At 41.0% G+C, this 27,671-nt stretch overlaps 3 protein-coding genes and 1 long non-coding RNA gene across 4 annotated transcripts in view; 2 read left to right on the plus strand and 2 right to left on the minus strand.

Annotated features, from left to right (window-relative positions):
• Positions 1–27,671, minus strand: part of LOC148885189 (uncharacterized) — a 169,803-nt gene that overhangs the window by 95,434 nt on the left and 46,698 nt on the right. The window lies entirely within an intron of this gene.
• On the plus strand, positions 609–4,816 carry slc25a17 (solute carrier family 25 member 17). The gene is made up of 9 exons (XM_089018678.1): positions 609–749; positions 1,136–1,196; positions 1,290–1,356; positions 1,488–1,639; positions 2,413–2,529; positions 2,610–2,758; positions 3,205–3,300; positions 3,999–4,084; positions 4,278–4,816. Exons 1-9 carry the CDS (start codon positions 693–695, stop codon positions 4,429–4,431), a joined length of 939 nt encoding a protein of 312 aa, XP_088874804.1. The 5' UTR covers positions 609–692; the 3' UTR covers positions 4,432–4,816.
• Positions 5,565–17,025, plus strand: znf598 (zinc finger protein 598). Its single transcript, XM_089019192.1, has 12 exons — positions 5,565–5,981; positions 6,699–6,811; positions 7,089–7,218; positions 8,239–8,450; positions 8,992–9,209; positions 9,278–9,371; positions 10,324–10,511; positions 10,668–10,746; positions 11,075–11,943; positions 12,588–12,753; positions 13,743–13,890; positions 16,322–17,025. The coding sequence occupies exons 1-12, from the start codon at positions 5,808–5,810 to the stop codon at positions 16,706–16,708; spliced, it is 2,778 nt and encodes a 925-aa protein (XP_088875318.1). The 5' UTR covers positions 5,565–5,807; the 3' UTR covers positions 16,709–17,025.
• syngr3a (synaptogyrin 3a) lies at positions 17,643–26,741 on the minus strand. The gene is made up of 4 exons (XM_089018986.1): positions 26,504–26,741; positions 23,064–23,298; positions 22,774–22,919; positions 17,643–21,702 (listed from the first exon to the last, which is right to left on the minus strand). Exons 1-4 carry the CDS (start codon positions 26,603–26,605, stop codon positions 21,490–21,492), a joined length of 696 nt encoding a protein of 231 aa, XP_088875112.1. The 5' UTR covers positions 26,606–26,741; the 3' UTR covers positions 17,643–21,489.

Below are 27,671 nucleotides of genomic sequence, written 5' to 3' on the forward strand. Positions count from 1 at the left end.
AACATTTATTATACATAAAATAAGGTGTATTTTGTGTCATTTTAAGGCTTAGAAAATTATAAAGTAGAAAATTATGTTTTATGGGAACCTGGGAACGCATTATTCTCATTTTAATGGTTTCCTATGGGAAATTAATTTTTGGGATACACCGTTTCCACTTTACACACTCTGGGAACCAATTAAGTTCGTAAGCCAAGGTATCACTGTATTATTATGTACAAGGCGTTCGTTTTATTTATTTATGTCAAGCATTTATTTTTCACACGCAGTCTAAATGCCATCAATATTCAACAAGACCTATTTTTCTTAATTAGCTATTAGCATGATGACAAACGAAAAGTGCGCTCATTAAACATAAGGAAAATATCTGTAAACATGCTCGCCAAATATTTTTCCACCATTGAAATGCGAGTAAAATGGTACTTTGTATCTACAAAATATAGTGTATAATTCAACCACGGGCTCAATGTTAATTTAATCATGTAAACAAAAACGATTTTTCTCCAGCGAGTTCTTCCAGTCACGTAGCACTACATTACCCACAATGCATCTGGACTCGAGGATACTTGTCACCAAGCTGCAGTTGTAAAGTGCAGAGGATCGCTTTTACTCCAAATTTCGGACTGAGACTGAAGCGTTAACCTTGGTTTTTAATTATACTTGTTTTTTGTTGTTGTTGTAATTTGATAAATATGAGTTTTGAGGTTTTGTCGTTTGAAGGTTTGGTGCATGCTGTGTCTGGAGCAATGGTAAGTTAGCTTGATTACGTCCATCGGATCGTAATGATGCAAAACTGTCATCTACATTAAAAACTGTTCTATAGCGACACGACGCGAGGCATTTTACTTGATATTTTTGTTTAAATTAGGATTTAATTTTACTCTGAGCGACGTACGTTTACGTTACGGAGCTGCATTTTTGCTTGTACAAATTCATCGTTTACAATACATTGGTTTATTTCGCGCTTTCACAACAGGTGAAGCTTTAATAAAGCGTTTAACAACTATCATATACAGGAAATAAAAATATATACATGGGCCATTTAAAGAATGACGTTGATTATATGGGTTTTTATTAATATAATATGAACAAGACTCCGGCGATTTCCTTTACACTTACCGTAACTTGTTTTTAGGGGAGTGTCACAGCCATGACCGTATTCTTCCCTCTTGATACTGCCAGACTGAGGCTTCAAGGTAAAAAAAACGTCTTAACTGCATCAATGATTTATGTTAATAAATATTGTTTTTATACTTTTTTTTATACTAACGTATGTTTGTGTTTTGAAGTGGATGAAAAGAGGAAGGCTACGTCAACTCCAGCCATTCTCGCTGAAATCATCAAGGAAGAAGGCTTGTGAGTGACTCAAATGTTCAATAACAATTCAGAACGATTTCTAATATCATATTAAAGTGCATTTAAATTGGCATAAAAAAAGCACATGAGGCAAATATCCCGTATTGGTGTGCTTTGTCCCCTTTTGGCAGGCGAGCTCCATACAGAGGTTGGTTCCCTGTCATTTGCAGCCTGTGCTGCTCCAATTTTGTCTACTTCTACTGCTTTCACAGCCTGAAGGCCAACTGGCTGAAGGGACGTCAGTCAGTACCTCGCACTGACTTGCTGGCTGGGATCGTAGCAGGTAACACGCTCCGTTTTGGAATCTGATCATTTATTCGGGAATTGAAAATATGACGTAGAGCGCCATTCCCGAATTTGTTCGGGTTCTTTTTTTTTTTTTTTTTTTTTCATGCTTGGGTGTTGATAAAGCGCTGGTCAGCCCTCTGGCAATTTTTTTTGCTTTTCCATGAGGGGACAGCATTTCCCTTTTTTTCCATGATTCTCTTCCCACCTTCAAATCCAATCTCAAAACACACCTATTTAAAATTGCATTTTCTGTGTAGCTCTATCCCTTGTTTCTATTTATAATTGTATTTTTTTTATTGTATTCTATTCATAATTGTATTGAATCAATGCTTTTTGTCGCCCTTGAGAGCTTTGAAAGGCACTTGAAATAAAATGTATTATTATTATCATTATTTATTATTATTATTATTATTATTATTATTATTATTTACTATTATTATTTATTATTATTTACTATTATTATTATTATTATTATTATTATTGACTATTACTATTATTAGTATATATTTATTTATTATTATTATTATTTACTATTATTATTTACTATTATTATTATTATTATTATTATTATTATTATTATTAATGACATTCGTAAAGCTGAACTTGATGGTGGGGAATAAAGAGAAATTTTATGCTGTATACCAGGTGGTGCGTTCAATCGTAATAGCTGCAAAACATTTCATATTTTTGACTTTATCGATATCGGGATCAATACACAATGATCTTGTCACAAAGGGTACATTTCATTTCTAATTTTTCTTCCCTCAGGTGTTATCAATGTCCTGGTAACCGCTCCGTTGTGGGTCGTCAACACGCGACTGAAGCTTCAAGGCTCCAAATTTCACAACACCGATATTAAAACCACGAACTATCGCGGTATTTGGGGTAAGCTGATCATATCCCGTTTTGTTATTGATCCTCCATTCTCCGCTCACCGATTGATTTTTATTGATCTATTTTGGCAGATGCATTTGTGCAAATCAGTCGCGACGAAGGCGTCTGGGCACTGTGGAGCGGCACCTTTCCCTCACTACTTTTGGTCCTCAACCCTGCCATCCAGTTTGTGATTTATGAAGGTCTGAAGAGGCAACTGAGGCACGGAGTTCCCAGAGAGGTAAGGAACAAGGTTAAGCAGACGATGTGCAAAAAAATGTGTCCACTCCGGTGCCAGGGTTTTTGTCATTGTCACTCCAATTGCAGGACCCAAAAAAATATTGAGTTTTAGGACCACATAATCCATTTGCTATGTATTTGCTATCTATTAGCTATCTGGCTAGCTAGCTATGTAGCTGGCTATTTATTAGCTATATAGCTACCTAGCTAGTTAGCTAACTGTCTAGCTGCCGATCTATTAGCTATCTGTTAGCTGGCTAGGTAGCTTTCTATCTATTTGAGTTACTTCTGGGTGGAGTGAACGCTGGCGCATGTGGCTGCCGCTGCTCACCCACGGGAAAACTAATCCTGTGACTGCAAAGTGACCTTGAGAGTTTTGAAAGGCGCTCATAAATGAAATGTATGATTATTATAATAATCAACACCACACTTTTATTTTCCCCTCAGCTTGGAACATTTGAGGTTTTCATCATCGGCGCAGTGGCCAAAGCGGTTGCCACCACTATGACTTACCCGCTGCAAACTATCCAGTCCATTCTCAGGGTAAGTCTTCTGCATGCCGCCATGGCTTTTTTTACCCTTCACATTTAATTAGACCTTGTGAACAGACAAAAAAATAACAATGGAGCGTCTAATAGCCAAAGACAAGTTGAATGGACAATAGAAGTAATCAGTGTAGCCACAGGAAATGGTCCTCTGCTCCCCCCCAACCTGAGAGCAAGGACCCATCATAGCAGAGGTCTGGCACCTCTGGACAGTAGGGATATATATATAAAGGGCCAGAGCTACCAGCAATATTTTAGTTCGTTGACGAAGCTTTTCGGATGAGGAGCGAAACGTCCGACACCTTCAGAGAAGTACAGATGACGGCTGAAGAAACCTTTTCATCGATGGACCATATATAAAAAAGTTAATAAATGTTAGTGTTATCACCTATAGCAGCAGCTGTTTGCTCAGTGTGGCTACATGCTAATACTGGTTAGCACAGTTATGGATTTATAGCTTCCTGTCCCTAGGATACCAAACATCTGACACATAGCTCCTGGCCAGCTATCTAGCTGGCTAGCTATTAGCTATATAGCGATATGGCTGGCTATCTAGCTAGCTAGTTATTAGCTATCTATTGGCTAGCTTGCTGGGTTTCTATCTATTTGAGTTACTTCAGGGTTGAGTGAACGCTGGCGCGCGTGGCTGCCACTGCTCGCCCACAAATTGACACATTTCTGTTTATTTTTTTGCAGTTTGGTCAGTTCAACAAGTCAACGAGCAATTCAACGTTGACGTCCAATGTCATGACAGTCAAGTATATGCTTGTCAACAGAGTGAGGTAGGTGCGCTATTGACTTAAGCTGAAAATGTCTCATGGTAATATGCAATATGTATTTCAAACGACACAATTAATACATGACGACCACGTTAGATTGTTTCATCATGCAAACGGCTTCGGTTTGGTGTGTACTGAAAGACTTGTTTGACAAGAGGCTTTCTTTTCTCCTCTATTTTCGTATCTTCTCCCCTAGGAAATTTGGCATATTGGGTCTGTTTAAAGGCCTGGAGGCCAAGTTGTTGCAGACAGTGTTGACTGCCGCCCTCATGTTTCTTCTCTATGAGAAAATTGCCAGCTACACCTTCAGAGTCATGGGATTGAGCAGACGCCACAAACACGCCCGTTAGGAAGATGTCATAGATCATATTACAGTGATACCTTGGCTTACGAACTTAATTGGTTGCTAGGCACAGTGTGTAAGGTGAAAAGTGTGTATCCCAAAAATTAATTTCCCATAGGAAACCATTAAAATGAGAAAAATCCGTTCCCATAAAATATCATTTTCTACTTTCTAATTTTCTAAGCCTTAAAACTACACAAAATATACCTGCGGCACATGCTAAAACTGTGAAGAATTGCAATATTGATTTAAGAATAAGGTTTTTTTGGGTGGTGGCTGTCTTTGTCTGAGCCATCATCATGTGTGGATTTTATTACCTAGAATACATTACTTGTGTAAAATGGGGGAAATGCAATGTAATAACATTTTAAATATATGACATCAATGTTTAACTTTTTTGCAATGGTATCCATTTTGTTACATACGCAATTGAATGGATTCAAATTACAGTAATTATAGTCGTTTTTCACGGTTAATGGGGACCTGGACCACTCGCAATAGACGAAAATCAGTCAAGTAGAGCTTAAACTGTATTATTATTATTATTATTATTATTGTTTTACATTTAATTTCTAAACACCTTTCAAAACTCTCAAGGTCACTTTAAAGTCCCAGGATAACTTTTTTTTCTGCAGGTGAGCAGCGGCAGCCACACTTCACTCAACCCAGAAGTAACTCAATTAGATAGAAAGCTACCTAGTCGGCCAATCGTGAGCCAACAGATACCTAGCTAGATAGCCAGTCAGCTAAATAGCCAGCCTGCTATATAGTGAATAGATAGCTAGCCATATAGCAAACTAGCCAGCCAGATAGCCAATAGATAGCAAATACTGTAGTAGAAGACAGAGGGGAGGGTTTTTATACAATACAACACAATACAATCCACATGGCTGTATATCATGGTATATCAGTGCTCTCATTGGATGATGTCAGCGCTAGGAACCAATCAAGCTACAGCCATGTTCAAAACCTCTGAATATTCTGCATTTTTTTTTCTTAGCGTTTTTTTTTTCCTAAAAAACATCCGCGATGCATTGAAACCGTCATAAGTGAACCGCGAAGTAGCGAGGGATCACTGTCATGAATTCAGAGCCGCTACGTCATATTTGTTTGACCAGTTGTATAAAGGCGTATTACTCAACTCCGGATGAAGGCGCAGTCCGCATGTTGTCGCCCACGTGGAATACCGTACGCAGATTCACATAAAACATGCTAGCTCAAGGCACCGAATATGGGACGGGCAAAACTTCATCCACATGACATGTAGATCAAAAGGAGAAAAAAAGCGTTGCGTGTCACGTCATTAGACTTTCACAATTACGTAAGCACCAAGTGTCAGCGGCTAGGACCCATTCGGCAAATCTCCCCTTTTTTTACTCGACTATGGATTCCACAAACCTCAAGGAAACAGAGAAGCACTGTGTTCTGTGCTGCCAAGATATCGACATCTTTGCCTTCGGAAAATGTGACCACCCGGTGTGTTATCGCTGCTCCACCAAAATGCGAGTGCTATGCGAGCAGAAGTACTGCGCCGTCTGCCGCGAGGAGCTGGACAAGGTGCGGATATTCACACTACTGTAGCCCGAGGATGCCGCTTGGCTATGCTAGCTAGGCCTCGACATCCTGCCAGGGAATATTTTAAAATATACGTTTAAAAATGACCATAAAAACCCAGACTGGTATCAGATACATCTAGTGAAAGAATAATACACCGTTTACGTTGTTAATATGTAATTTATTATTACAACATTCAAGAGTCATTCATTTTGTTTGCCTGCTAGTTACTAGCTGCTTGTAGTGCATTAAAGGCGACACCGCTAGCCAAACGGGCTTCTTTTAAGATAATCTCTGCTTGTGTATTTTTATTATAGCTATAAATAATGTTCGCTATATCACGAATATACCCGGCTGGTTTGTGTGTTAATGGTTAATCTACCCGTCACTCTAGTCTTCCTTTCTCGGACTTTAAACCATCCAAACTTCCGTTACGATAATGCGTGCTATAATTTCCAGTGTGATATGTAACTTTACTTCGAATCCAGAACTCAAGAGTTACACTTAGCGTTACATAAAATAAAGGTAGGCCCTTAGTCCTTTTAAAAGATTAGCCCCTTGCCCTACACTTTGTGTGTGTATGAAAAACGTTCCCTTTTCAGAATATTCCTGAACTAGCCAGGTCTGTGCATTTCCAGGAACAACATCAGAATCTTCTTTTTCCATGTCCCAAAAAATGTTTCAAAGATTAATGTTAAAGGTATTTGATGTTATTCACAGGTGGTATTTGTGAAATCTGCGAAGGCATTTTCTTCTCTGCCACATCAGCACTTCCCCTGTGACAAAAAGACTGACATCTATTTTGGTGATGAAAAGATCCATGCTGAGTACAGGTAACTTGTGTTCTTTTAAGGCTGATAATGATGTGTATTATTACTATTACTATTTATTATTGTAATTATTGTTATTGTTTATTTATTGTTTATTATTTTTTATTATTATTATTTATTTTTGTTATTTTATTATTTTAAAAAATAATTATATTTTATTATTTGTTAAATTATTTTTATTACCGTTTTTATGATTATATTTATAATTATTTTTATTTTATTATTATTTTTATTTTTTACCACCAAATGGTGGTTTATTTCAATCTCCATATGTACTCAGGCACTTGCTGTTATCCCAATGTCCCTGCTGTGCCGAAGCTAAGATCTTCTCCAAGTTTGTGGAGTTGGAGCAGCACATGAGGAAGCAACATGAGCTCTTTTGTTGCAAACTGTGCACAAAACATCTGAAGGTAGTGTGATCATTTTTTCGTTTATTTTTTACTTCACGGTGGCACCGCGAGAGTGGCTACCTTTCCAGGGGCTCCTGTATTTTCTACTTCTTTCTTTCCTTTCCTCTTCCTTTCATAACTTTGCTGCTGTGAAATGTAGATTTCGCCACTGAGAGACGTAACTGGCTATTTATTAGTTATGTGGCTATGGAACTAGTTAGCTAGCTAGCTTTCTATCTATTTGAGTTACTTCCGGGTTGAGTGAATGCTGGCGCATGTGGCTGCCGCTGCTCACCCTTAGAAAAACCGATTTTGTGACTGTAAAGTGACCTTGAGAGTTTTGAAAGGCGCTTATAAATGAAATGTATTTTTATTTTTATTATTATTTTAAAGGTACATTATGATGTTTAGGAGAAGTTGCTGTTTAAATTATAATAATAATAATACATTTCATTTATAAACTCTCAAGGACACTTTACAGTCACAGGGTATTTTTTATACGGGTGAGCAGCGGCAGCCACACCTGCCAGCGTTCACTCAACCCGGAAGTAACATAAAGTAAAATAATAATAATAATAGCAAATAATATGACAACACAAAGACAGTCATTTATTCTTCAGCACTTTCTGTACCCTCTTTGTGTGATGAAGCAGTTCTAGATGAAAGAGGAGACGATCAAAGTGTCCTTTTCAGCAGTGTATCAGGGACACGCGTACCTGTCAATTTATACGTTTCCCCGTATTGTATACGTTTTTTCATCATTTCAAATAATGTACGGCCTACTATGACTTTTTTAAGGGGGAAATTAAAACAAATTGTCAACTGATCTGACGAAGATCATTTTAGTGCAAAAAAATGTTTTTGCTGAAAACCTAAGATATATTTTTGTTCCAAACATGCTATATTTTGTTTAAAAATTAATTTGGCAAATGAAGAAATTAATTAGTTGTTTTTTAATTGCAAAAATTGTCTTTTTTTTGTCATTAACCCAAACCCCTACATTATGGTGTAAAAATGGTATCAATCCAATACTTCCTCCAGATCTTTTCCTATGAGCGCAAGTGGTACAACCGTAAAGAACTGGCACGCCATCGAGCTCACGGAGACCCGGATGACACCAGCCACAGGGGACACCCCCTGTGTAAATTCTGCGACGACCGTTACCTCGACAACGACGAGCTGCTCAAACACTTAAGAAAGGACCACTACTTCTGTCATTTCTGCGACGCTGACGGCTCGCAAGAATATTACAGGTGGATGGCATAGAAGTGTGCAAATTTGTACTGACTTTTTTGTGACAAATGCTAGCGAGCTATCTATTAGCTATCTAGCTGGCTACCTTGCTGGCTATACGGCTTGCTATCTATTTGCTGTCTATTAGCTATCTGGCTACCTAGCTAGCTATCTGTTTACTGTCTATTAGCTATCTAGTTGACCATCTAGCTATCTGGCTGGCTATCTAGCTGGCTATCTAGCTGGCTACCTAGCTGGCTACCCAGCTTGCTATCTATTTGCTGTCTATTAGCTATCTGGCTGGCTAGCTGGCTATCTAGCTAGCTATCTATCTGGCTATCTATCTATTAGCTAGCTGTTTGCTAGCTAGTTAGCTTCCTATCTATTTGAGTTATTCCGGGTTGAGTGAACGCTGGCGTATGTGGCTGCCACTGCTCACCCACTGAAAAAGTTATCCTGTGACTGTAAAGTGACCTTGAGAGTTTTGAAAGGCGCTTATAAATGAAATGTATTATTATATAAAAGGCGTTGATTTAAACTTCCAAAATGTTACCTTCACAGCGATTACCCGTACTTGAGCGAGCACTTCCGAGAATGCCACTATCTTTGTGAAGAAGGCCTCTGCGCCACGGAGCAGTTCACCCACGCTTTCCGCACCGAAATCGACTACAAGGCACACAAGGCGTCGGCGCACAGCAAGAGTCGTGCCGAGGCCCGGCAAAACCGCCAAATCGACCTTCAGTTCAACTTGGCTCCAAGGCAACACAGGAGAAATGAAGGTTTGACACCGCAAGGCATCGATAGGTAAGGTTGCCAAGTCGAACGGGAGTGTTTTGTTTTCTGTCAGGGATGGTCACCGGGGACGACTACGAGGAAGGTCGTCACCAGCGAACAGGAAGGGGAAGATCGCAGTTGGGACAGAAGAGCTGGCGGTACTCTCGGTGAGTCTTAAAGGACAACCGACACCTGCGGACAAGTTGCGTCCATAATTTGTAAAATCATTTCAAATGACTTCTACTGAGCGTATTTTACAAAGATTCCAACGCATATAGCTGCGTTTTAAGACTCGCACTGAATATTCAGGAAGTCTTGTTTTCGAGTTGATGACGATGCCTGACGTCACGTCACGGAAGGAACGCCCGTAACAGCGAAAACGACACACAATGCAGTTTGGGTACTTTGTTTGGTCTGAAAACATCGTGTTGATCCGTGTTGATGGCGAAATTAGAAGGAAATCTACATAAATAACGCGCTGGTGAATCATTGTATGTTGCGCTAAGACTACTATTTGATACTAGTTGACACAAATTCCCTGCACACAAATCAGCCCATTTCCAACGGAGCTTGGGCGCCATCTTGTTGCGCGCTACATTGGAGTCCGGACGGCTCGAATTGATACGGAAGGACTTCTTTAATCGATTGCAAACATTTATGCTTTCCTCTTCAGAACTATTTGAATCATATTCATAACTGGATGAGTAACTAGAAAGCATCTTCTCTGAATCTGAAGTCTCTGAAGCCATTGTTTTGATTCTGGAGCAAGGCAGTTTGTGAAGGAGTATCCTGGCGTGACATCACGAACAAGGGGACGGGACTTTCTTAATCTGCCCAGTTTTCGAGCTCATTTTGAGGCAGTTTTGGGACACTTTAAGTCATTTTTATTGGTGTTTTTCATTTCACTAAAAATATCAGCCTGTGTGTTTTGGGTATTTTAGATGCTATAAAACGTTTTTCTGATGTCAGGAAACAAAGAAAATGGTGTCGGTTGTCCTTTAACTAAGCTGCTGTGTTGCCGTGAAACTGTCACCTGAGCGACCTGAATTGTTTTTGCCCCGTTTGTTGCTGTCGGGCCAAATGTCACTCATTCGTGGGGTTGTTTTGTCTCACATGCAGTGAGGAAGAGGACAGAGAGGTGGCAGCCGCTATGCGAGCCTCCATGGCGATTCATCGACAAGATGATCGACTGGCTGCGTTGGAGAGAAGCGCGCCCAAATATTATCGGGAGGAGAGAACCGACAGAACCCAATCGGAAGAGCCAAATCCCCGGACAGGGCCAATTAAAACAACAAGCAAACCTCCAGGTCTACCGCATTATTTGATTTATTTATTCACAGGGTTATTTTTGGAGGGTTATTTTGTTGCTCATGAGAGCACTTGCTGACGGCTGCCTTTTCGGGCGCCATCTTGGACTGGCACTAATTTTGATTATTTTTTTTTTTATTGCAACATTTTTGCAGTAAGGACAATGAGGAGTTTAAATCCAATGGAGCAAGAGGATGACTTTCCAGTATTGGGAGCTGCTGCACCGCCTGCAATGTAAGAAAACAATACAGTGATACCTCAGTTTACCAACGCGTTAGCTAACAAATTTACGAACGTTAAATTCGTGAGAATATAATCTTGGCATACAAACTATTTTTTGGGAAACACGCGGAGCGCCACAATGAGCGATGTGTCGTTCGCGAACGAGCCGGTTCATGGACCTGGGAACGGATTATTCTCATTTTAATGGTTTCCTATGGGAAATTAATGTTTGGGATACACACGTTTCGCCTTTTTCTGGGAACCAATTAAGTTCGTAAGCCAAGGTATCAACAACAACCTCACGACATTGAAATGACTTGAAATGTTTTGCTGTTTACAGTGTCAAGTCGTCTTCACCGGCGGTTCCCTTAGATCCCAGAACTCTCAAGGAAGAAGACTTCCCCAGCCTGTCAGTCATTAACGTCCCAACTCCCATGACGCCATCTTATCCCGCCCAACCCAAGAAGTCTTCATTTCAAGAGGAGGATTTCCCCGCTCTTGTGTCCAAAAACCGACCCCCCAAATCGGTGACGGGCAAGAACTCGGCATGGTCCGCTCAGGCGGTTCCGGCTCACCCCGTTCCTTCTTCCAGGCCTCCCCCTCCTCAACCCTCCTCGGCATCCGCCGGCCCCCAACTTTTGAATTCAAGCGCCTCGTCATTGTCAAGAAGAAAAAAGAAAGTCGGGGTGAATTTAAAAGTCGCTCCCGTATGTTCGCCTCCTTCCTCCGACGATGAAAGCGGCGGAATGACGCAGCAGCGGTTCCGCTCGGTGCCCACCATGCTTGACATTTCATCTCTGCTGACGGTGAAAGGAAACGGCGACAAATCTTTGACGGCGAACGGCAACGTACCCATTTCGCCGCCTAGCGCCGACCTCCCCTCCGCGAAAGGTAGTAAAAAGAAAAAACAAAAAAATACGACTTCATCCAACTCATCGGCGTCGGCGACGCCGCCGCCCTCAAAGACGCTTTTGGTGGAAACTCAGAAGGAGAATGTGCCGGAAAAAAACAGGACCAAACCCGCCCCCGCCGCCATTGCTGCCGTTGCTGCCGCAGCGACGACAACGCCGAGCCGATTGGTGAATGGCTTCAATGAGAAAACAGCCGTTAGTAAAGAGACGGGCGTAGCTTCGTCGCAAGCTAACTCGAATGCGTTTGAGGAACAAGAGGAAGACTTCCCCGCCCTCAAGTCGAAGAAGCCCCCACCAGGTAACCGTGTTAGTGTGTTTTATTTGTTTTTTGTTTAAACCACAGGTGTCAAAGTCAAGGCCCGCGGGCCAAATCCGGCCCGCCACATCATTTTTGTCGGCCCGCGAAAGCAAATCAAACTTGTTAAATTCCATGATGATTGCTAAAATCTGAGCCAAAATTTCATATTTTTGGATGTCAACCACAATAAAAGTCATTATTCTTGACTTCAGATTTGAAAACGAGTTATTCATTAATTTACTGTGTGCTCTATATGTAATATTTGAAGGGATTTAAACATTCTAATGGGTTCCCCAAATTCATAACGGCCCTCGAGAGGAAACCAGAACTACAATGTGGCCCGCGGCAAAAAATGACTTTGACACCCCTGGTTTAAACAGTGCTGCCATGTATTTTTATGTTGGATTAAAAAGAAGTACAAGATACCCCCCCTAAAAAAAATACACACATGCTAAAAAGTAACTCTTTCTGCACTATAAGGCACATCTGAGAGAAAACATTTTTTTTTTCAAAAGCTGTCCATGCGCCTCATAATCCGGTGCAGCTTATGTATGGAAAATGTTTTAAAATGTCATTCAATTGAAGGTGCCCCTGATAATGCGGTGCGCCTTATGTATGGAAAACACTTACATTGTGTCCCGCAGGCTTCAAGACCTCCTTCCCAACAAAGTCATCCACTCCTACCCCATCTTTGTCGATGCCCCCACCCCCGCCTGGCCTGGGACTTTTGGCCACCAAGCCCCCTCCAGGCTTCACCGGGATCCCCCTCAACAGCAACGTGGTGGAGAACCCTCCTCTGGCTGTTAACCTGTAAGCCCCCCCTCCCCATTTTACATATAATAACAATCATAATACATTTCATTTATAAACGACTTTCAAAACTCTCAAGGTCACTTTACAGTCACAAGATGTTTTGCAGTGAGCAGCGGCAGCCACACGCGCCAGCGTTCACTCAACCCGGAAGTAACTGAAATAGATAGAAAGCTGGCTCGCTAATAGATAGCTAATAACAATTGTCACACCAATGAATGAAATGAGGTTAACTCATTCACTGCCATTCACCAATTTATTCATGAACTGAAAATATGATGTAGAGCGCCATTCCCGCATATGTTTGGGTTTTGTTATGTCTTGTTTGGGGGCTGATAAAGCGCTGGCCAGACCTCTGGCAATGTTATTTCCATTCCACAAGGGGCCAGCATTTCCTTTATTTTCCATTTTAGCGCTTTGTTCCAGCTTCAGCTGTTGTTAAAGCACTATATAAATCAATATGTATGCATTGCATTTTGGACAACTGCCCTAATTTCAAGATCATATAACTCCCGGCACATATAATTTAGGAATTAACTCTTTTTGTCTGATGAAAGAACATAGACTAAGGTTTCCAACGCTGCTTTGAATGTTCACGTGGTCCTAAAACTCCATTTTCTGTGGGTCCTTTAATTCGAGTGACAATGACAAAAACCCTGTCTGTCTAGCAGTGAATGAGTTAAAGAGAGCCGTGTCCAATAATTACTGTTTGTTTGAAACAAAGTGGCTGAAATGTTTACAGGCAAAAGTATAACTTGGCCGTCGACGCGGCTTCGATTTAGTCTTCCAGCAACAGAGGGTTGAATATCAACACTAGCATAGAAAGTGACAGAATTATTTTAGCGACCCGTCTTGTCCAACTACAGCCAACGATATGTCCAGCTAGTAGAAAATAAGAATCGTCTTTCGAGCCTGACGACATCCCTGCAATTGCGCACATCTTTATTTGCAGTTGTCTGACAGTTGCGTTTTTTTTCCCCCATTGACAGCCTCCCCAAAATATCAACCAGCGATTACCTGGTTCCCGAGGACTTCCATCAAAGAAACATGGAGCTGATCCAATCCATCCGGAAGTACCTCCATGACGACGAGTCCAAGTTCAATCAGTTCAAGAACTATTCGGCGCAATTCAGACAGGTACTGACGCGGAATTTCCCAAGAAGGTCTTCGTACGATTTGCTAAACTGAAAAAAAAAGGTATTTAAAGGACAACCGACATCAGAAAAACGTCGTATAGCATCTAAAATACCCAAAACACGCAGGCTGATATTTTTAGTCAAATGCAAAACACCAATAAAAATGAGTTAAAGTGTCCCAAAATTACTTCAAAATTACCCCGGAAATTGCGAGTTTCAGAAGGTCCCGCCCCCTTGTGCGTGACATCACACCAGGACGTCTTCCCCTTTGCTCTAGAATCTAAACAATGGCTTCAGATTCGGACAAGATGCTTTCTAGTTACTCATCCAGTTATGAATATGATTCAAATAGTTCTGAGGAGGAAATCATAAATGTTTGCAATCGATTAAAGTCCTTCCGTATCAATGCGAGCCGTTTGGACTCCAATGTAGTGTCCCAGAAAATGCACAAGATGGCGCACAAGCTCCGTTTGAAATGAGCTGATTTGTCTGCTGGGAATTTGTGTCAACTAGTATCAAATAGTAGTCTTGGTGCAACACAAAACGATTCACCATTGCGTTATTTTTGTGTTTTCCTTCTAATTTTGCCATCAACACAACATTTTCAGACCAAACAAAGTACCCAAAATGCATTGTGTGTCGCTTTCTCGGTCAGGGGCGTTTCTCCGTGACGTCACGTCAGGAATCGTCATCAACTCAAAAACAAGACTTCCTGAATATTCAGCGCAAGTCTTAAAACGTAAACTATAGCTATATGCTGTGGAATCTTTGTAAAATACGCTCAGTGGAAGTCATTTGAAGTGATTTTACAAATTATGGACGCAACTTGTCCGGAGGCGTCGGTTGTCCTTTAAATATGGGTTAAAATGTGCCATGCTGTGGAGTGTAAAAACACTCGCACAATGGATTTATGGGGGGGGGGGATTGCAACTAGACACATGCAGATATTGGAAGTTTCTGTCCGACGTGACGTGTTAAAATTTCAATGTGCAACCAATGTGAATAGTCCGATTTTTATATCATAATTAAAACTGCCACTAAAATGCAAAAACTATGCATATGCTGTGACGTGCTAACGACAAGATGGTCGACGCTAGTACAAAAAAAGGAAGAAACAGATGAACATTTTTTTTTTTTTAATGGCGGACGCATTCCTCGACATTTCTTCATATTTTCGCCATTGTCATCAAACATGACGGTGAGTACGGTTTTTATTATTTTTGTATTACTATTAACTCATTCACTGCCAGACGATATGCAAAAACGTGTCCACTCCAGTGCCAGGGTTTTTGTCATTGTCACTCAAATTCTAGGACCCACAGAATGTTGAGTTTTAAGACTACATAATATGAAATATAAAATGATAAAAAATGACACTGAAAGGTAAGTATAACATTATAAATATCCATTAGTTATCTATTAGCTAGCTAGCTAACTTGATCTATTTGAGTCATAACCAGTTGAACGGGGTCACCGTTGCTGGCTACCTAGCTATCTATCTGCTATCTATCAGCTGTCTAACTAACTAGCTAGCTATTAGTTATATATTCGCTAGCTAGCTAATTTGATCTATTTGAGTTATTCCCGGTTGAGTGAACGATGGCGCGTGTGGCTCCCGCTGCTCACCCACAGAAAAACTGATCCTGTGACTGTAAAGTGACCTTGAGAGTTTTGATAGGCACTTATAAATGAAATTGATTATTATTATTATTACTAGCTAGCTAATTTAAATCAGCGGTCCCCATCCTTTTCATTCTCCCCAGTGGACAATCTGGTCATTTCAAAATAAAAGCTCGACTTATTTAATAAATAAAACGGAAATCAATTAAATCTCACGTACCAGTCTGCGGCCAGGTATTGATTGATCCGTTTTTTCTCCCCTTTGGAGACTCCGGTCATTTCAAAATAAAATATGTTTAAAAATAAAAGACAGCTTGACTTATTTAATAAATAGAACAAATAAATATCATGTACCAGTCTGTGGCCCGGTATTGATTGATCGTTCCACGGCCCGGGGTTTGGGGACCCCTGATCTATTCGCTAGCTATTAGCTATCTATTCGCGAATAGAAAAGTTTTCAAGGCTTGGAACTGATTAACATGTTTTACATTGATTATAATGGGAAGTACTGTTTGGGTTTTTGAACAGGTTTCTGCAAGGGACTATACGTCAGTTCCTCGTGTCACGTCTCATTGTGAGCAGGCGTCTTAGTATTGTTCAATGGTAGCTTGCTTGCTATCTATTTGAGTTACTTCCGGGTTGAGTGAACGCTGGCGTGTGTGGCTGCCGCTGCTCACCCACAGAAAAACTGATCCTGTGACTGTAAAGTGACCTTGAGAGTTTTGAAAGGCGCTTAGAAATGAAATGTATGATTATGACTATATTAAATGACGTTTGACTTGCATCACTTGACGATCTCCATCCGTTTCCAGGGTCTCCTCTCCGCAGCCCAATATCACCGAAGCTGCAAGGACTTGCTGGGCGACGACTTCAACCGCATCTTCAACGAGCTTCTGGTCCTTCTGCCGGACACCGTCAAGCAGCAAGAACTCCTGACGGCGCACGGAGACTGCAAGGCTCTGGAGAAACAATCCGGAACGGGAGGAGGAAGGAAAAACAAAAACAAGAAAAACGCATGGCAAATGCAAAGCACGCCGGCTAATGCTAATGCTAACGCCGCTGCCGAGCTGGACTGCCAGGTGTGCCCCAAATGCAGACAGGTGCTAGCCCCAAAGGACTTCAATTCCCATAAGACACTGCACACGCGGGAAGATGATGAGTTTCCTTCTTTGCAGTCCATTAGCCGAATTATCAGCTAGCCCCGCGGCGCCGTTAAGTACTGTGTTCATGACGATCATCGATAGCCGCCAACTTGGAAGAAGGCAGATCACTGCTGGAAAAGGCCGACGACGCGGTTCTAAACGAACGTGGCGTTCAGACGCGTAACAGTTAGAACGTCTTAATGTTGGTACTGTGCGATATGATTTCAATCGGACGGAAGCTGACTTGAAGAAGCCCCCCTAACCCCCCCAGAATGACACGTTTCTCCTCTTTGTTAAACATGACAGTTGTGATCCTGTTTCAGTCTGGAGTCGAGATCACTTGTGCAACAAAATAAAAGCAGTTCTCAATGAAATTATTGAGCTCATTCGTTATGTTAATGTTGCTGTTGAGCTGCGTTGAGTTGATGCAAAAATAGAACAAATGTTGTGTATATATATGTATGTGTGTGTGTGTGTGTGTGTGTGTGTATGCACACACACACAGTATGTACAGTATATATATGTATATATGTGTGTGTACACACACACAGTGTATATATATGCAGTGTGTGTGTATATACACATTTGTATGCATGTGTATACTGTATATGTCAAGTCAAAGTTAGCTTTATTGTCAAATATGCTAATATGTGTGTGTACATAGATATATATATATATGTGTGTGTGTGTGTGTGTACATATATATGTGTGTATATGTACGCGTGTATATGTGTGTATATAAATGAAATCTATTATTATTGTATCTTGTACATCCACCCCCATTTCAATATCCGATAAACTTCAGACCCGTATAATTTAGGAATTAACTTTTTTTTCTGATGAAAGAAGAGAGTATAAGGTTTCTAACGCTCTATTAAAATTTCATGTCGTCCTAAAACTCAATATTCTGTGGACACTTTTTTTTGCACATCATCTGGCAGTGAATGAGTTAATTTGACTCACGGAAAGAAATAGGCAATCCAAAAACATATATTTTCTCATCTTTTTATTTATTTGGGAGTGAAGCTCAAACTGCAGTGCAGAGACACTCAGAAATGAGTGACATGTCTGTACACAGCTTTTTCATTTTCCTCTCTTTTTTTTTCCTTTTTGTTACACAGAAGTCAAAACACCATCAAAACAAGAAGGGAGGGTTAAAAATAAAATAACTCAAGGCTTTTGGTAAAGGCAGCACGCAAAAAAAATGAAAAGTCACTTGTTCCTTTGTGGGCTTTTGATTTCCATCACCAATGTGATGGAGGAAAAAGTGTTAACATCCATGCAAAGAATTATAATCCTCACAATTAACAGCACCGGCGTTACTACAAATCACTTGTATTATATCTCTCAGTCCAACGAAGCTACTGCATGATCACAGGCTTAATTTTTTTTTGTGTGTGTCCATGGCCCATTTTAGAATTGCTGAAAGTATTTCTGTACAAGAGCGCGCTCTTATTCACAATTATTTGTCATTTGTATATACAGTGATACCTCGACTTACGAACTTTTCGGTTTACGAACGTTAAATTTATGACAATTTAACCTTGGCATACGAACTATTTTTCGAAAATGGCAGCCGACTGTTTTTGTCCTCTATTCCCCGCCCTCAGTCTTCGGTTAAAGCCACATGATTGGTCAAGAACGCAACAGTGAGGGGAGGTGGTTTAAACATTAAAGAGACAGGCAGACGACAGTGATAAAATTGAAAGAAAACGGTGAAATTTGGACTCGTTTCAACTTTGATGGTTCAAAAACAGAGTGTAGACTGCAAGGTTAAAATATCCCATCAATCAGGCTCCACAAAAAACCCGCATAAGCCATCTGTACACTTGACGCAAAAAGCTATCAACCCAGCTAAACATAACACAATTGATGAGGAACAAGGTAAAATTATCGCAGAAAAAACACCTACAAGGGATCATTCCTCAAGATGGTGAAAAAAGAAGGCTACGTTCCTTATCAAGTGTTTAATGCTGATGAAACCGATCACTTAATTCCATCAAGCCATCAACGACCATCACAAAGGTAAACAAAACAACTTTATTATACAGTACAGTGTATTTCTTTAATTGCAGTCCTTATAGAATGTGACTCTCCTTCCAAACAGCAATTCCCTCCCTCCGACCTCCTCTCACCCCATTCCATCAAGCCATCAACCACCATCACCATAGAACATTTGTTATACATCAAATAAGGTTTATTTTGTGTAGTGTTCAGGCTTAGAAAATTAGAAAGTAGAAAATTATGTTTTATGGGGATCTGGGAACGGATTAATCTCATTTTAATGGTTTCCTATGGGAAATATTTTTTGGGGATACACACTTTTCGCCTTACACACTTTGTCTGGGAACCAATTATGTTCGTAAGCCAAGGTATCACTGTATATATATATAATGAAAAGGAGTACACGACAAACCAAGAACTTGGACATCACATACATGTTTCAATGACTCAAATAACATACCTATCTGTACAATCAACCAACACACAGCAGTTTACACAAAATACAGAGAATGTTGGACTTTTTTGGTTTTATTTTTTTTGACTACCACACTCTACTGTCAGAAAAAGAGAACAATACAGAGCCGACTTGACCCATCAGCCTCACTTGACGTTGCTCTACTGCTTCTACATCGGCCCCATTTTGGTAAATAATTTTTCAGGGAAATGACAAAAACCCTGGCACTGGAGTGGACACATTTTTGCGCATCGCCTGGCAGTGAATGAGTTAAAACTCCTACAATTTGTGTAACACTAAATGTATCTAATTCTTCAGTTTAGTTCACTCCCCCCCAAAACACCATTTCAACAGGGGTGTGTAGACTTTTTATACCCGCTGTATCAAATTCAAAATATAAGATCTGAAAAGACGTTAAACTTTAAACGTTAAATTTATGAACATTTTATCTTGGCATACCAACTATTTTTTGGGATACACACGGAGCGAGTTGCTTGTTCTCTAGCCACAAAGGGACATATGTCTTCTTGTGCCGGTCCCAAGCCCGGATAAATACAGAGGGTTGTGTCAGGAAGGGAATCCGACGTAAAAGCTTGGCCAAAACAAACATGCGGATCAAACCTCTAAAGATGGAGGACACTGATTCGCTGTGGCGACCCCCTTGAAGGGAAAAGCCGAAAGGAAAAGAAGAAGAAGATGGATGGTTTCACTTTCTATAGTCACCGCGAAAGTAGTCAACTTACACCACAGTACAGTGAAGTACTACACCGCAATCTGCATAACAATGTGAAATATTGCACTTAAGTCACAAAAACATTGTCGTTGTGATGATAATGATGATGATGTTCAGCATGTGGAAATCTACTCCATTAAGTCACTGTCAGTACAGTATGGCACTTCAGTTGCTATCTTTACATTTGCAAACATGCAGATTCCATACACACGATCACCGTTGAACCGCAGTAAAAGGAGAAGAACGTGACGTGAAACAAAATCAAAACATTCCTCTGCATAGTTTGCCATGAGAGGGAATAGTTTCCATTTCAAGTGGAGGTGATTCTTGGTTGATATCTGATTTTTGGATGGAAATACAGTGATATCTCGGTTTACGAACCCCTTGGCTTACGAACTTTTCGGTTTACGAACATTAAATTTATGAAAATTTAACCTTGGCATACAAACTATTTTTCGGGATACACACGGAGCGCCACAATGAGTGATGTGTCGTTCGCGAACGAGCCCGTTCCAACAAAAAAAATCCGACATGTTTTGTCCTCGATTCCCCGCCCCCAGTCTTCGGTTGAAGCCACGTGATTGGTTAAGAACGCAGCAGTGGGGTTAGACATTAAATAGACAGGCAGGCGGCACAGAGAGTGAGAAAATGGATAGAAAACAGTGAAATCTGAACTAGTTTCAACTTTGATGGTTCAAAGGCAGAGTGTAGACTGCAAGGTTAAAATTCCCATCAATCAGGCTCCACAAATAACCCGCACAAGCCATCTGTACACTTGATGCAAAAAGCTATCAACCCAGCTAAACAGACCACAATTGATGAGGAACTAGGTAAAATTATCGCAGAGAAAGCACCGACAAGGGATCATTCCTCAAGATTGTGAAAGAAGAAGGCTACGTTCCTCATCAAGTGTTTAATGCTAATGAAACCGGCCACTCCATTCCATCAAGCCATCAACGACCACCCGGTAAATAAAACGACTTTATTATACTGTACAGTTTATTTCTTTAATTACAGTGCTTATGGAATGTGACTCTCCTTCCAAACAGCAATTCCCTCCCTCCGATCTCCCACCCCATTCCATCAAGCCATCAACGACCATCACAAATGTAAATAAAATGACTTTATTATACAGTGCAGTGTATTTCTGTCATTACAATACAACATCAGATTTATTATATATAAAATAAGGTATATTATGTATAATTTTACAGCTTATTTAGTATGAAATCATGTTTTATGGGGACCTGGGAACGGATTATTCTCATTTTAATTGTTTCCTATGGGAAATTATTTTTTGGGATACACACTTTTCGCCTTACACTCTGTCTGGGAAGTTCGTAAGCCAAGGTATCACTGTACAGCAAAAAATGGCCTCGTCTGTGTTTCCTCCTCTTGTTTTTTCTTTTTCTTTCTTTTTTTTAATCAAATTTATTGTAAACCGCATAAAAGGGGTGGTCTAGAAAAGTGCAGATAAAGCCTGAATGTTTACATCAAACACAAGAGGAGGAAACAAAATGGCTGATTTATATTTTATTATTCTTATTTGTTTTTGTATCACCTTTTTTTGTATCATCCCATAGTGACTGCGAGCGGACCGCGACTAAGAGTAATTGTATTTTTTTTTGTTTGTTTGTCGTATCATCTCTAGTAAATGGGAACCTGGTATGTGGGTGCTGCGTTGTTCTCTGTAAACGGAGGGTTTTGGTAGGTGTCTGCGGGCTCGGCCGTGACTCCTCCCCCCGGCGAGTTGGAGGGTAACGGCTGGGTGGGGGCAGCGCCGTCCAAATGCTCGGAGGTGAACAGGGTCATGTCAGTGCCCAGCAGGTATTTCTGCACAGCGCGTACTGTAAGACCGGCCTGGAAGCACAATCGGATGGACACATTTTATTTATTCATGTATTTATTTATGTGTTTATTTATTTATTGGGGGGTTTCAACCCCCCCCCCCCCCCCCCACATTCCCAAAACATGCATGGAAGGAAGATTGAAGATTCCAAATTGTCGCAAGGTGTGAGTGTTAATGGTTGTTGTTTGTATATGTGAGGCCAACAACTGGTTCAGGGTGTCCCCCACCTAGTGTATATGTGTGTGTGTGTATTAGTGTGTGTGTGTATTAGTGTGTGTGTGTGTGTGTATATATGCGTGTGTGTGTGTGTATATATATGTGCGTGTGTGTGCATATATATGCGTGTGTGTATGTATATATGTATATGGTTGTGTGTGTATATATGCGTTTGTGTGTGTATATATATGTATATGTGTATATGCATATGTGTATATATATATATGTGTGTATATATATATATATATATATATATATGTATATATATATATGTGTGTGTGTGTGTGTGTGTGTGTGTATACAGTAAAGTCTCGTTATATCGATATCGGATATATCGATAGTCCCGGTTATATCGATATTTTTTCGGACTCCCTTGAATATCGATATAACGAGACTTTACTGTATATGTAAATATATGTGTGTATATGTATGTAAATATATGTGTATGTATATGTATATATGTACATGTAGAATATAATATATGTATATACAGGTATGTGTGTATGTATATATGTATATGTTTGTGTATATATGTATAAGTGTATATATGTATTTGTATGTGTGTGTGTGTATATGTATATTTGTATATATATATGTGTGTGTATGTGTATATATATATGCATATATATATGCATATATATATATATATATATATATATATATATATATATATATATATATATATATATATATATATATAGATATATATATAGATATATATATAGATATTATTTTTCTTCATGGCATTGTAGGGAGTGCTGAAAGTGTCTGTTTGTTTGTCAACGTTGTTTTTGCTTGACTTTCGGGTGTTAAAATATTTGGCCAACTTCTTGCGAAGTGACTTGACTTGACTGGACTGTTCTTACCCAAGTGATGATGGAGAAGAAAGAGAAGGCGATTGCAGCCCGAGCTGCATCAGCGCCCTGATTGAGGGGCAGCTCAGACGTGGTGGTTCGAGACCACTGGTTGGCCAGGAAGCAGAAACTTACAAAGTACAAGAAGGCCCAAAAACCTGCCAGAAACAAACATGGCCGCTTTGTCATGGGAGGATCGCACTCTTGTGAGAATTCATCAGCTGGTCTTTCATGGATTAGAAACTAAGATGGAGGACAGGTTGGATGGATGTGAAAAGTGAATTCCTCAGCTGCATCCTCACCCGAGAATCCGATCTCAAGCATGACGGCCTTCTTGCGGTCCTTGACCGAGCTGATGGAAGAGAATTTGTAGTCCAGCAACAGGAAGAAGGAGCAGGCCAGTAGACCCACCAGGCCTACGAACACGCCGTAGTTGCACGCGTCGGCGTTCTTGTTGAAGACGCAGTAGAGACGTTCGCTGCCTATGTTGACGTAGCCTTCGTTCACGATGGAAGCGAACACCACCAGCGAGAAGATCTTTTGGGAGACGGAAGATTGAGACAATTGCAGGGATGTAGACAGGCTTAAAAGACAATTCTTATTTTCTACTAGCTGGACATTTCGTTGGCTGTAGTTGGACAAGACTGGTCGCTAAAATATAATAACTAATAGCTAATAGCTAATAATAATAATAATAGCTATCTGTTTGCTAGCTATTAGGTATCTGTTCGCTAGCTATTAGCTATCTGTTGGCTAGTTAGCTAGCTTTCTATCTATTTGAGTTACTTCCGGGTTGAGTAAACGCTGGCGCGTGTGGCTGCCGCTACTCACTCGATGCAAAACTTATCCTGTGATTGTAAAGTGACCTTGAAAGTTTTGAAAGGTGCTTATAAATGAAATGTATTATTATTAGCTATCTATTAGCTAGCTTTCTATCTATTTGAGTTACTTCCGGGTTGAGTAAACGCTGGCGCGTGTGGCTGCCGCTACTCACTCGATGCAAAACTTATCCTGTGATTGTAAAGTGACCTTGAGAGTTTTGAAAGGTGCTTATAAATGAAATGTATTATTATTAGCTATCTATTAGCTAGCTTTCTATCTATTTGAGTTACTTCCGGGTTGAGTAAACGCTGGCGCGTGTGGCTGCCGCTACTCACCCGCAGCAAAACTTAGTCTGTGACTGTAAAGTGACCTTGAGAGTTTTGAAAGGCGCTTATAAATGAAATGTATTATTATTATTGTTCGTAAAGTTGGATGATTCGCTTCCTTTTCCAGAATGAAAGCGTCTTATGGCATTTATTTGCGCGTACGTCCGTGTCTTTATGTGTTTGAAAAGCATAAGCGATACGAGCTAACGCTATACAGTAGCATTCCTTCCCCCCCTCATGATCATTATTAATTCTTCCTTATCAGTCCGTCTGTATTCCTCTCGTGCATGCTCCTACGAGTCGATTGGATAACAGCGGATGATGGCAGAACAGGGTCATGTGATAGGCACACACACCCCCACATGGTGGGTGTGGGTCATATGATGGTGAGAAGGACACACAAAGGGAGAATGTCAGAGCTACAATCACGTGTGAGCTTGTAATCTGCTTAGATACACAGGTGCTTGCTTGCAGTGACTTTGGTGCTTTTTGTACCAAAGTAATGCACCTGCAAAAAAAAAAAAATACAAAAAAATCACCTGACTGGCGTGGTTAAAATGATTGAAATAGTTGCAGAAAAGAAGGATGGAACACATGTAGGATGTTTTTTTGTGAAATGTTTTGTTGACGAGGAGAGGCAAGACTGTGTCTGGCGACTGGATCTGGAGTCAATGAAAGGCACTTTTATGATCCGTCACGTTGAAGCCGTTATGTTTGGAAGAAGATCCTGTAGTGTCAGGACAGATATGCTTCATTGTGTTTGGTGATTTCAATAATACAGGGATGGATGGATGGATGGATGGATGGGTTGGTTGGGCTGGTTTGGGTCGGTGGAGGGATGGATGGATGGGTTGGTTGGGCTGGTTTGGGTTGGTGGAGGGATGGGTGATATGGAGAGACAAATACTACGGATGAGTGGATGGATGGATGGTTGAATGGATCGATGGATGGATAGGATGGGTAGATGGTTAGGGTGGGTGGATGGATGGATAATATGGAGAGACAAATACTCCGGATAAGTTGATGGATGGGTAAATAGGGTGGGTGGACAAGATGGATGGATGGATGGATGGATGGATGGATGGATGGATGGATGGATGGATGGGGATGGATGACTGATATGGAGAGACAAATACTCTGGATGGATGGATTGATAGGGTGGGTGAGTGGAGGCATAGATGGATGGGTTGGTCGGTTTGGGTTGGTGGATGGATGGATGATCTAGAGAGACAAATACTACGGATAGGTGGATGAATGGATGGATGGATGAATAGGGTGCGTTGATAAGATGGATGGATGACTGATATGGAGAGACAAATACTCCGGATGAATGGATGGATGGATGAATAGGGAGGGTGGATAAGATGGATGGATGCATGACTGATATAGAGGGACAAATACTCTGGATGGATGAATGGATTGATAGAATGGGTGGATGGATGGATGGGTGGGTGGAGGGATGGATGGATTAGTTGGTTAGGGGGTTGGTCGGTTTGGGTCGGTGGGTGGATGGATGATATGGAGAGACAAATGGTTGGTTGGATGGATTGGTGGATGGTTGAATGGATATGGATCGATGGATAGGGTGGGTGTATAGGATGGATGAATGGGTGGATGGTTTATATGGAGAGACAAATACTTTGGATGGATCGATGGATGGATGGATGATATGGAGAGACAAATACTCAAAATGTATTGATGGATGGTTAGGGTGGGTGGATGGATGATATGGAGAGACATATATGGCTGGAGAATGGATGGATGTAATAGACAAAGCGACAGAGACCGACTGATGGCACAGCAACCAGAGGGTTGTTTGCATTTAGCACACAAAGCCAGTTGTGATCCGACGCGGAAAATGTCATCAGTGCCAGTGTCAACGCCATCATCTGAACCAAACAGCCCTTTTCGTGTCTCACATTTACATCCATTTTTTTACCCTTACATCACAGACATTCCCACATTGGTCGTGCCAGTGGGGTAGGGATGTTCGGGGTGGGGGTGGGGGGGGGGGGTGGCTTTCCGTATGTTACCCATTGCTCTCACACGTCAAGCCTCGACGCTAGTTCGTGGGACTGGTTGCGTGCGCAGTGACGTTCACGGACCAATCACAGGTGGGGTGACTAGACGACGTTTCAGGCAAACCGCCGGCTAATTTTGCTGAACGACAAGGCTTTGCATCTTCAATACGACCGTGTATGATCATTCAGAGGCGAACCTTAACGCGGTTGAGGATGTTTTGGGCTTATTTAACGCAGCTCAACGTGAAACGTTTAATTGATACAAAAAAAAACAGGAAGGCTAGGTTATGTTGCGTTTGTATCTTTTCAACGTCTGTAATAAGGCAAACGTTCGACGCTGGGCCTTGGTTTCATCCTCTGCACTAACACACCCAAGAAAAGAACATTTATCACTTCTTTCTCGCGAATACGATTCATTTATAGTTCGTGTATTTTTATTTTTTAATTGTTATCTGTAGATTGGTAGAACGATCCCATCACGAGGCTGACGCAGCTTTGGTGAACAGAAAATAACCCACGCGCACAAAATAGCAGTCGTGTATCATCTCATCATTTAAAATTAGCATCTCTCACCCACGACAATGCTCTGAGGATGGTCTGTGGTTGTTTGGCGAAGCTAATGGGGTCCACGCTAGACCCGGTTCGGCCCGCTCCGAACGATCCAACACCGTCCATCTTCGCTGGTTCGTTCCGTGAACGCTCCTCGAAGCTCGCTCGCTCGCTCGTTCCTTCGTTCTCTCGCTCCTCGCGGCTCCAAGGGGGAGGGTGAGGGGGACGCACGCGCTGCCCTGCTCTGCTCTTGCTTCGCTTTGCTCTGCCGCAGGGACGCTACTGCGTGCGCGCTCACGCGACGAGCACGAAAATTGTCCCCCCCCTCATCACCTCCATTCCTGGGAGCGCATTGGGATCAATACTTGCACGGACAAGTCATGACTGTGGAAAATCTAAATACAGTGATACCTTGGCTTACGAACTTAATTGGTTGCCAGACAGTGTGTAAGGCGAAAAATGTGTATCCCAAAACATTATTTCCCATAGGAAACCATTAAAATGAGAATAATTCGTTCCCAGGTCCCCATAAAACATAATTTTCTAATTTTCTAAGCCTTAAAACTACACAAAATATACCTTATTTCATGTATAATAAATGGGTTATGGTATTATAATTAAAGAAATAAACAGTACTATATAATAAAGTTGTTTTATTTACCTTTGTGATGGTCGTTGATGGCTTGATGGAATGGAGTGGCCGGTTTCCTCAGCATTAAACACTCGATGAGGAACGTAGCCTTCTTCTTCTGTTCTGTTTAGCTGGGTTGATAGCTTTTTGCATCAAGTGTACAGTGCTAGCTCTGGCCAATATGCTGTTATCAGTAGTGGCTAGTGATACTGTGATAGGCTAGTGACCAGCCAATCGGTTACATACTCGGTTCGTTTGGCAAGTTGCATACTCGTCACGGCAGCCGATCAGAAGCCTGTTTCGTGCTTCGGACTATACCGTGACTGTAAAGTGTACTTGAGAGTTTTGAAAGGCGCTTAGAAAGAGGAGTCCACAAACGATAACTGGAGCAAAATATTCAGCAAGGGATATTTAACATAAATTAAGCAAGGGAGCATTTGTGGTAGGTACTTCCTTAATTAAAAAAAAATCATTTATACTACGCAACAATTTTTTTTGCGATTAGTCATCTCATTGTGTTTCAAGTTGCAAAAAATGGGGCAGGCAACTTTATGGCCGGGC

The sequence above is a fragment of the Hippocampus bargibanti genome, linkage group LG17 (assembly GCF_051943395.1).
Source record: "Hippocampus bargibanti isolate YZ-2025 linkage group LG17, ASM5194339v1, whole genome shotgun sequence".
NCBI classification, from domain to species: domain Eukaryota; kingdom Metazoa; phylum Chordata; class Actinopteri; order Syngnathiformes; family Syngnathidae; genus Hippocampus; species Hippocampus bargibanti.

Bases quoted from the DNA above. Each gene is read 5' to 3' on its own strand.
- slc25a17 (XM_089018678.1), top strand. From the start codon at position 693: ATGAGTTTTGAGGTTTTGTCGTTTGAAGGTTTGGTGCATGCTGTGTCT. The intron at 1,640-2,412 runs GTAACACGCTCC...TTCTTCCCTCAG, and splicing joins GCTGGCTGGGATCGTAGCAG to GTGTTATCAATGTCCTGGTA. The intron at 3,301-3,998 runs GTAAGTCTTCTG...ATTTTTTTGCAG, and splicing joins CTATCCAGTCCATTCTCAGG to TTTGGTCAGTTCAACAAGTC.
- znf598 (XM_089019192.1), top strand. From the start codon at position 5,808: ATGGATTCCACAAACCTCAAGGAAACAGAGAAGCACTGTGTTCTGTGC. The intron at 11,944-12,587 runs GTAACCGTGTTA...TGTGTCCCGCAG, and splicing joins GTCGAAGAAGCCCCCACCAG to GCTTCAAGACCTCCTTCCCA. The intron at 13,891-16,321 runs GTACTGACGCGG...ATCCGTTTCCAG, and splicing joins ATTCGGCGCAATTCAGACAG to GGTCTCCTCTCCGCAGCCCA.
- syngr3a (XM_089018986.1), bottom strand. From the start codon at position 26,605: ATGGACGGTGTTGGATCGTTCGGAGCGGGCCGAACCGGGTCTAGCGTG. The intron at 23,299-26,503 runs GTGAGAGATGCT...GTCTCCCAAAAG, and splicing joins TCCTCAGAGCATTGTCGTGG to ATCTTCTCGCTGGTGGTGTT. The intron at 21,703-22,773 runs GTAAGAACAGTC...TTGTGCTTCCAG, and splicing joins TCTTCTCCATCATCACTTGG to GCCGGTCTTACAGTACGCGC.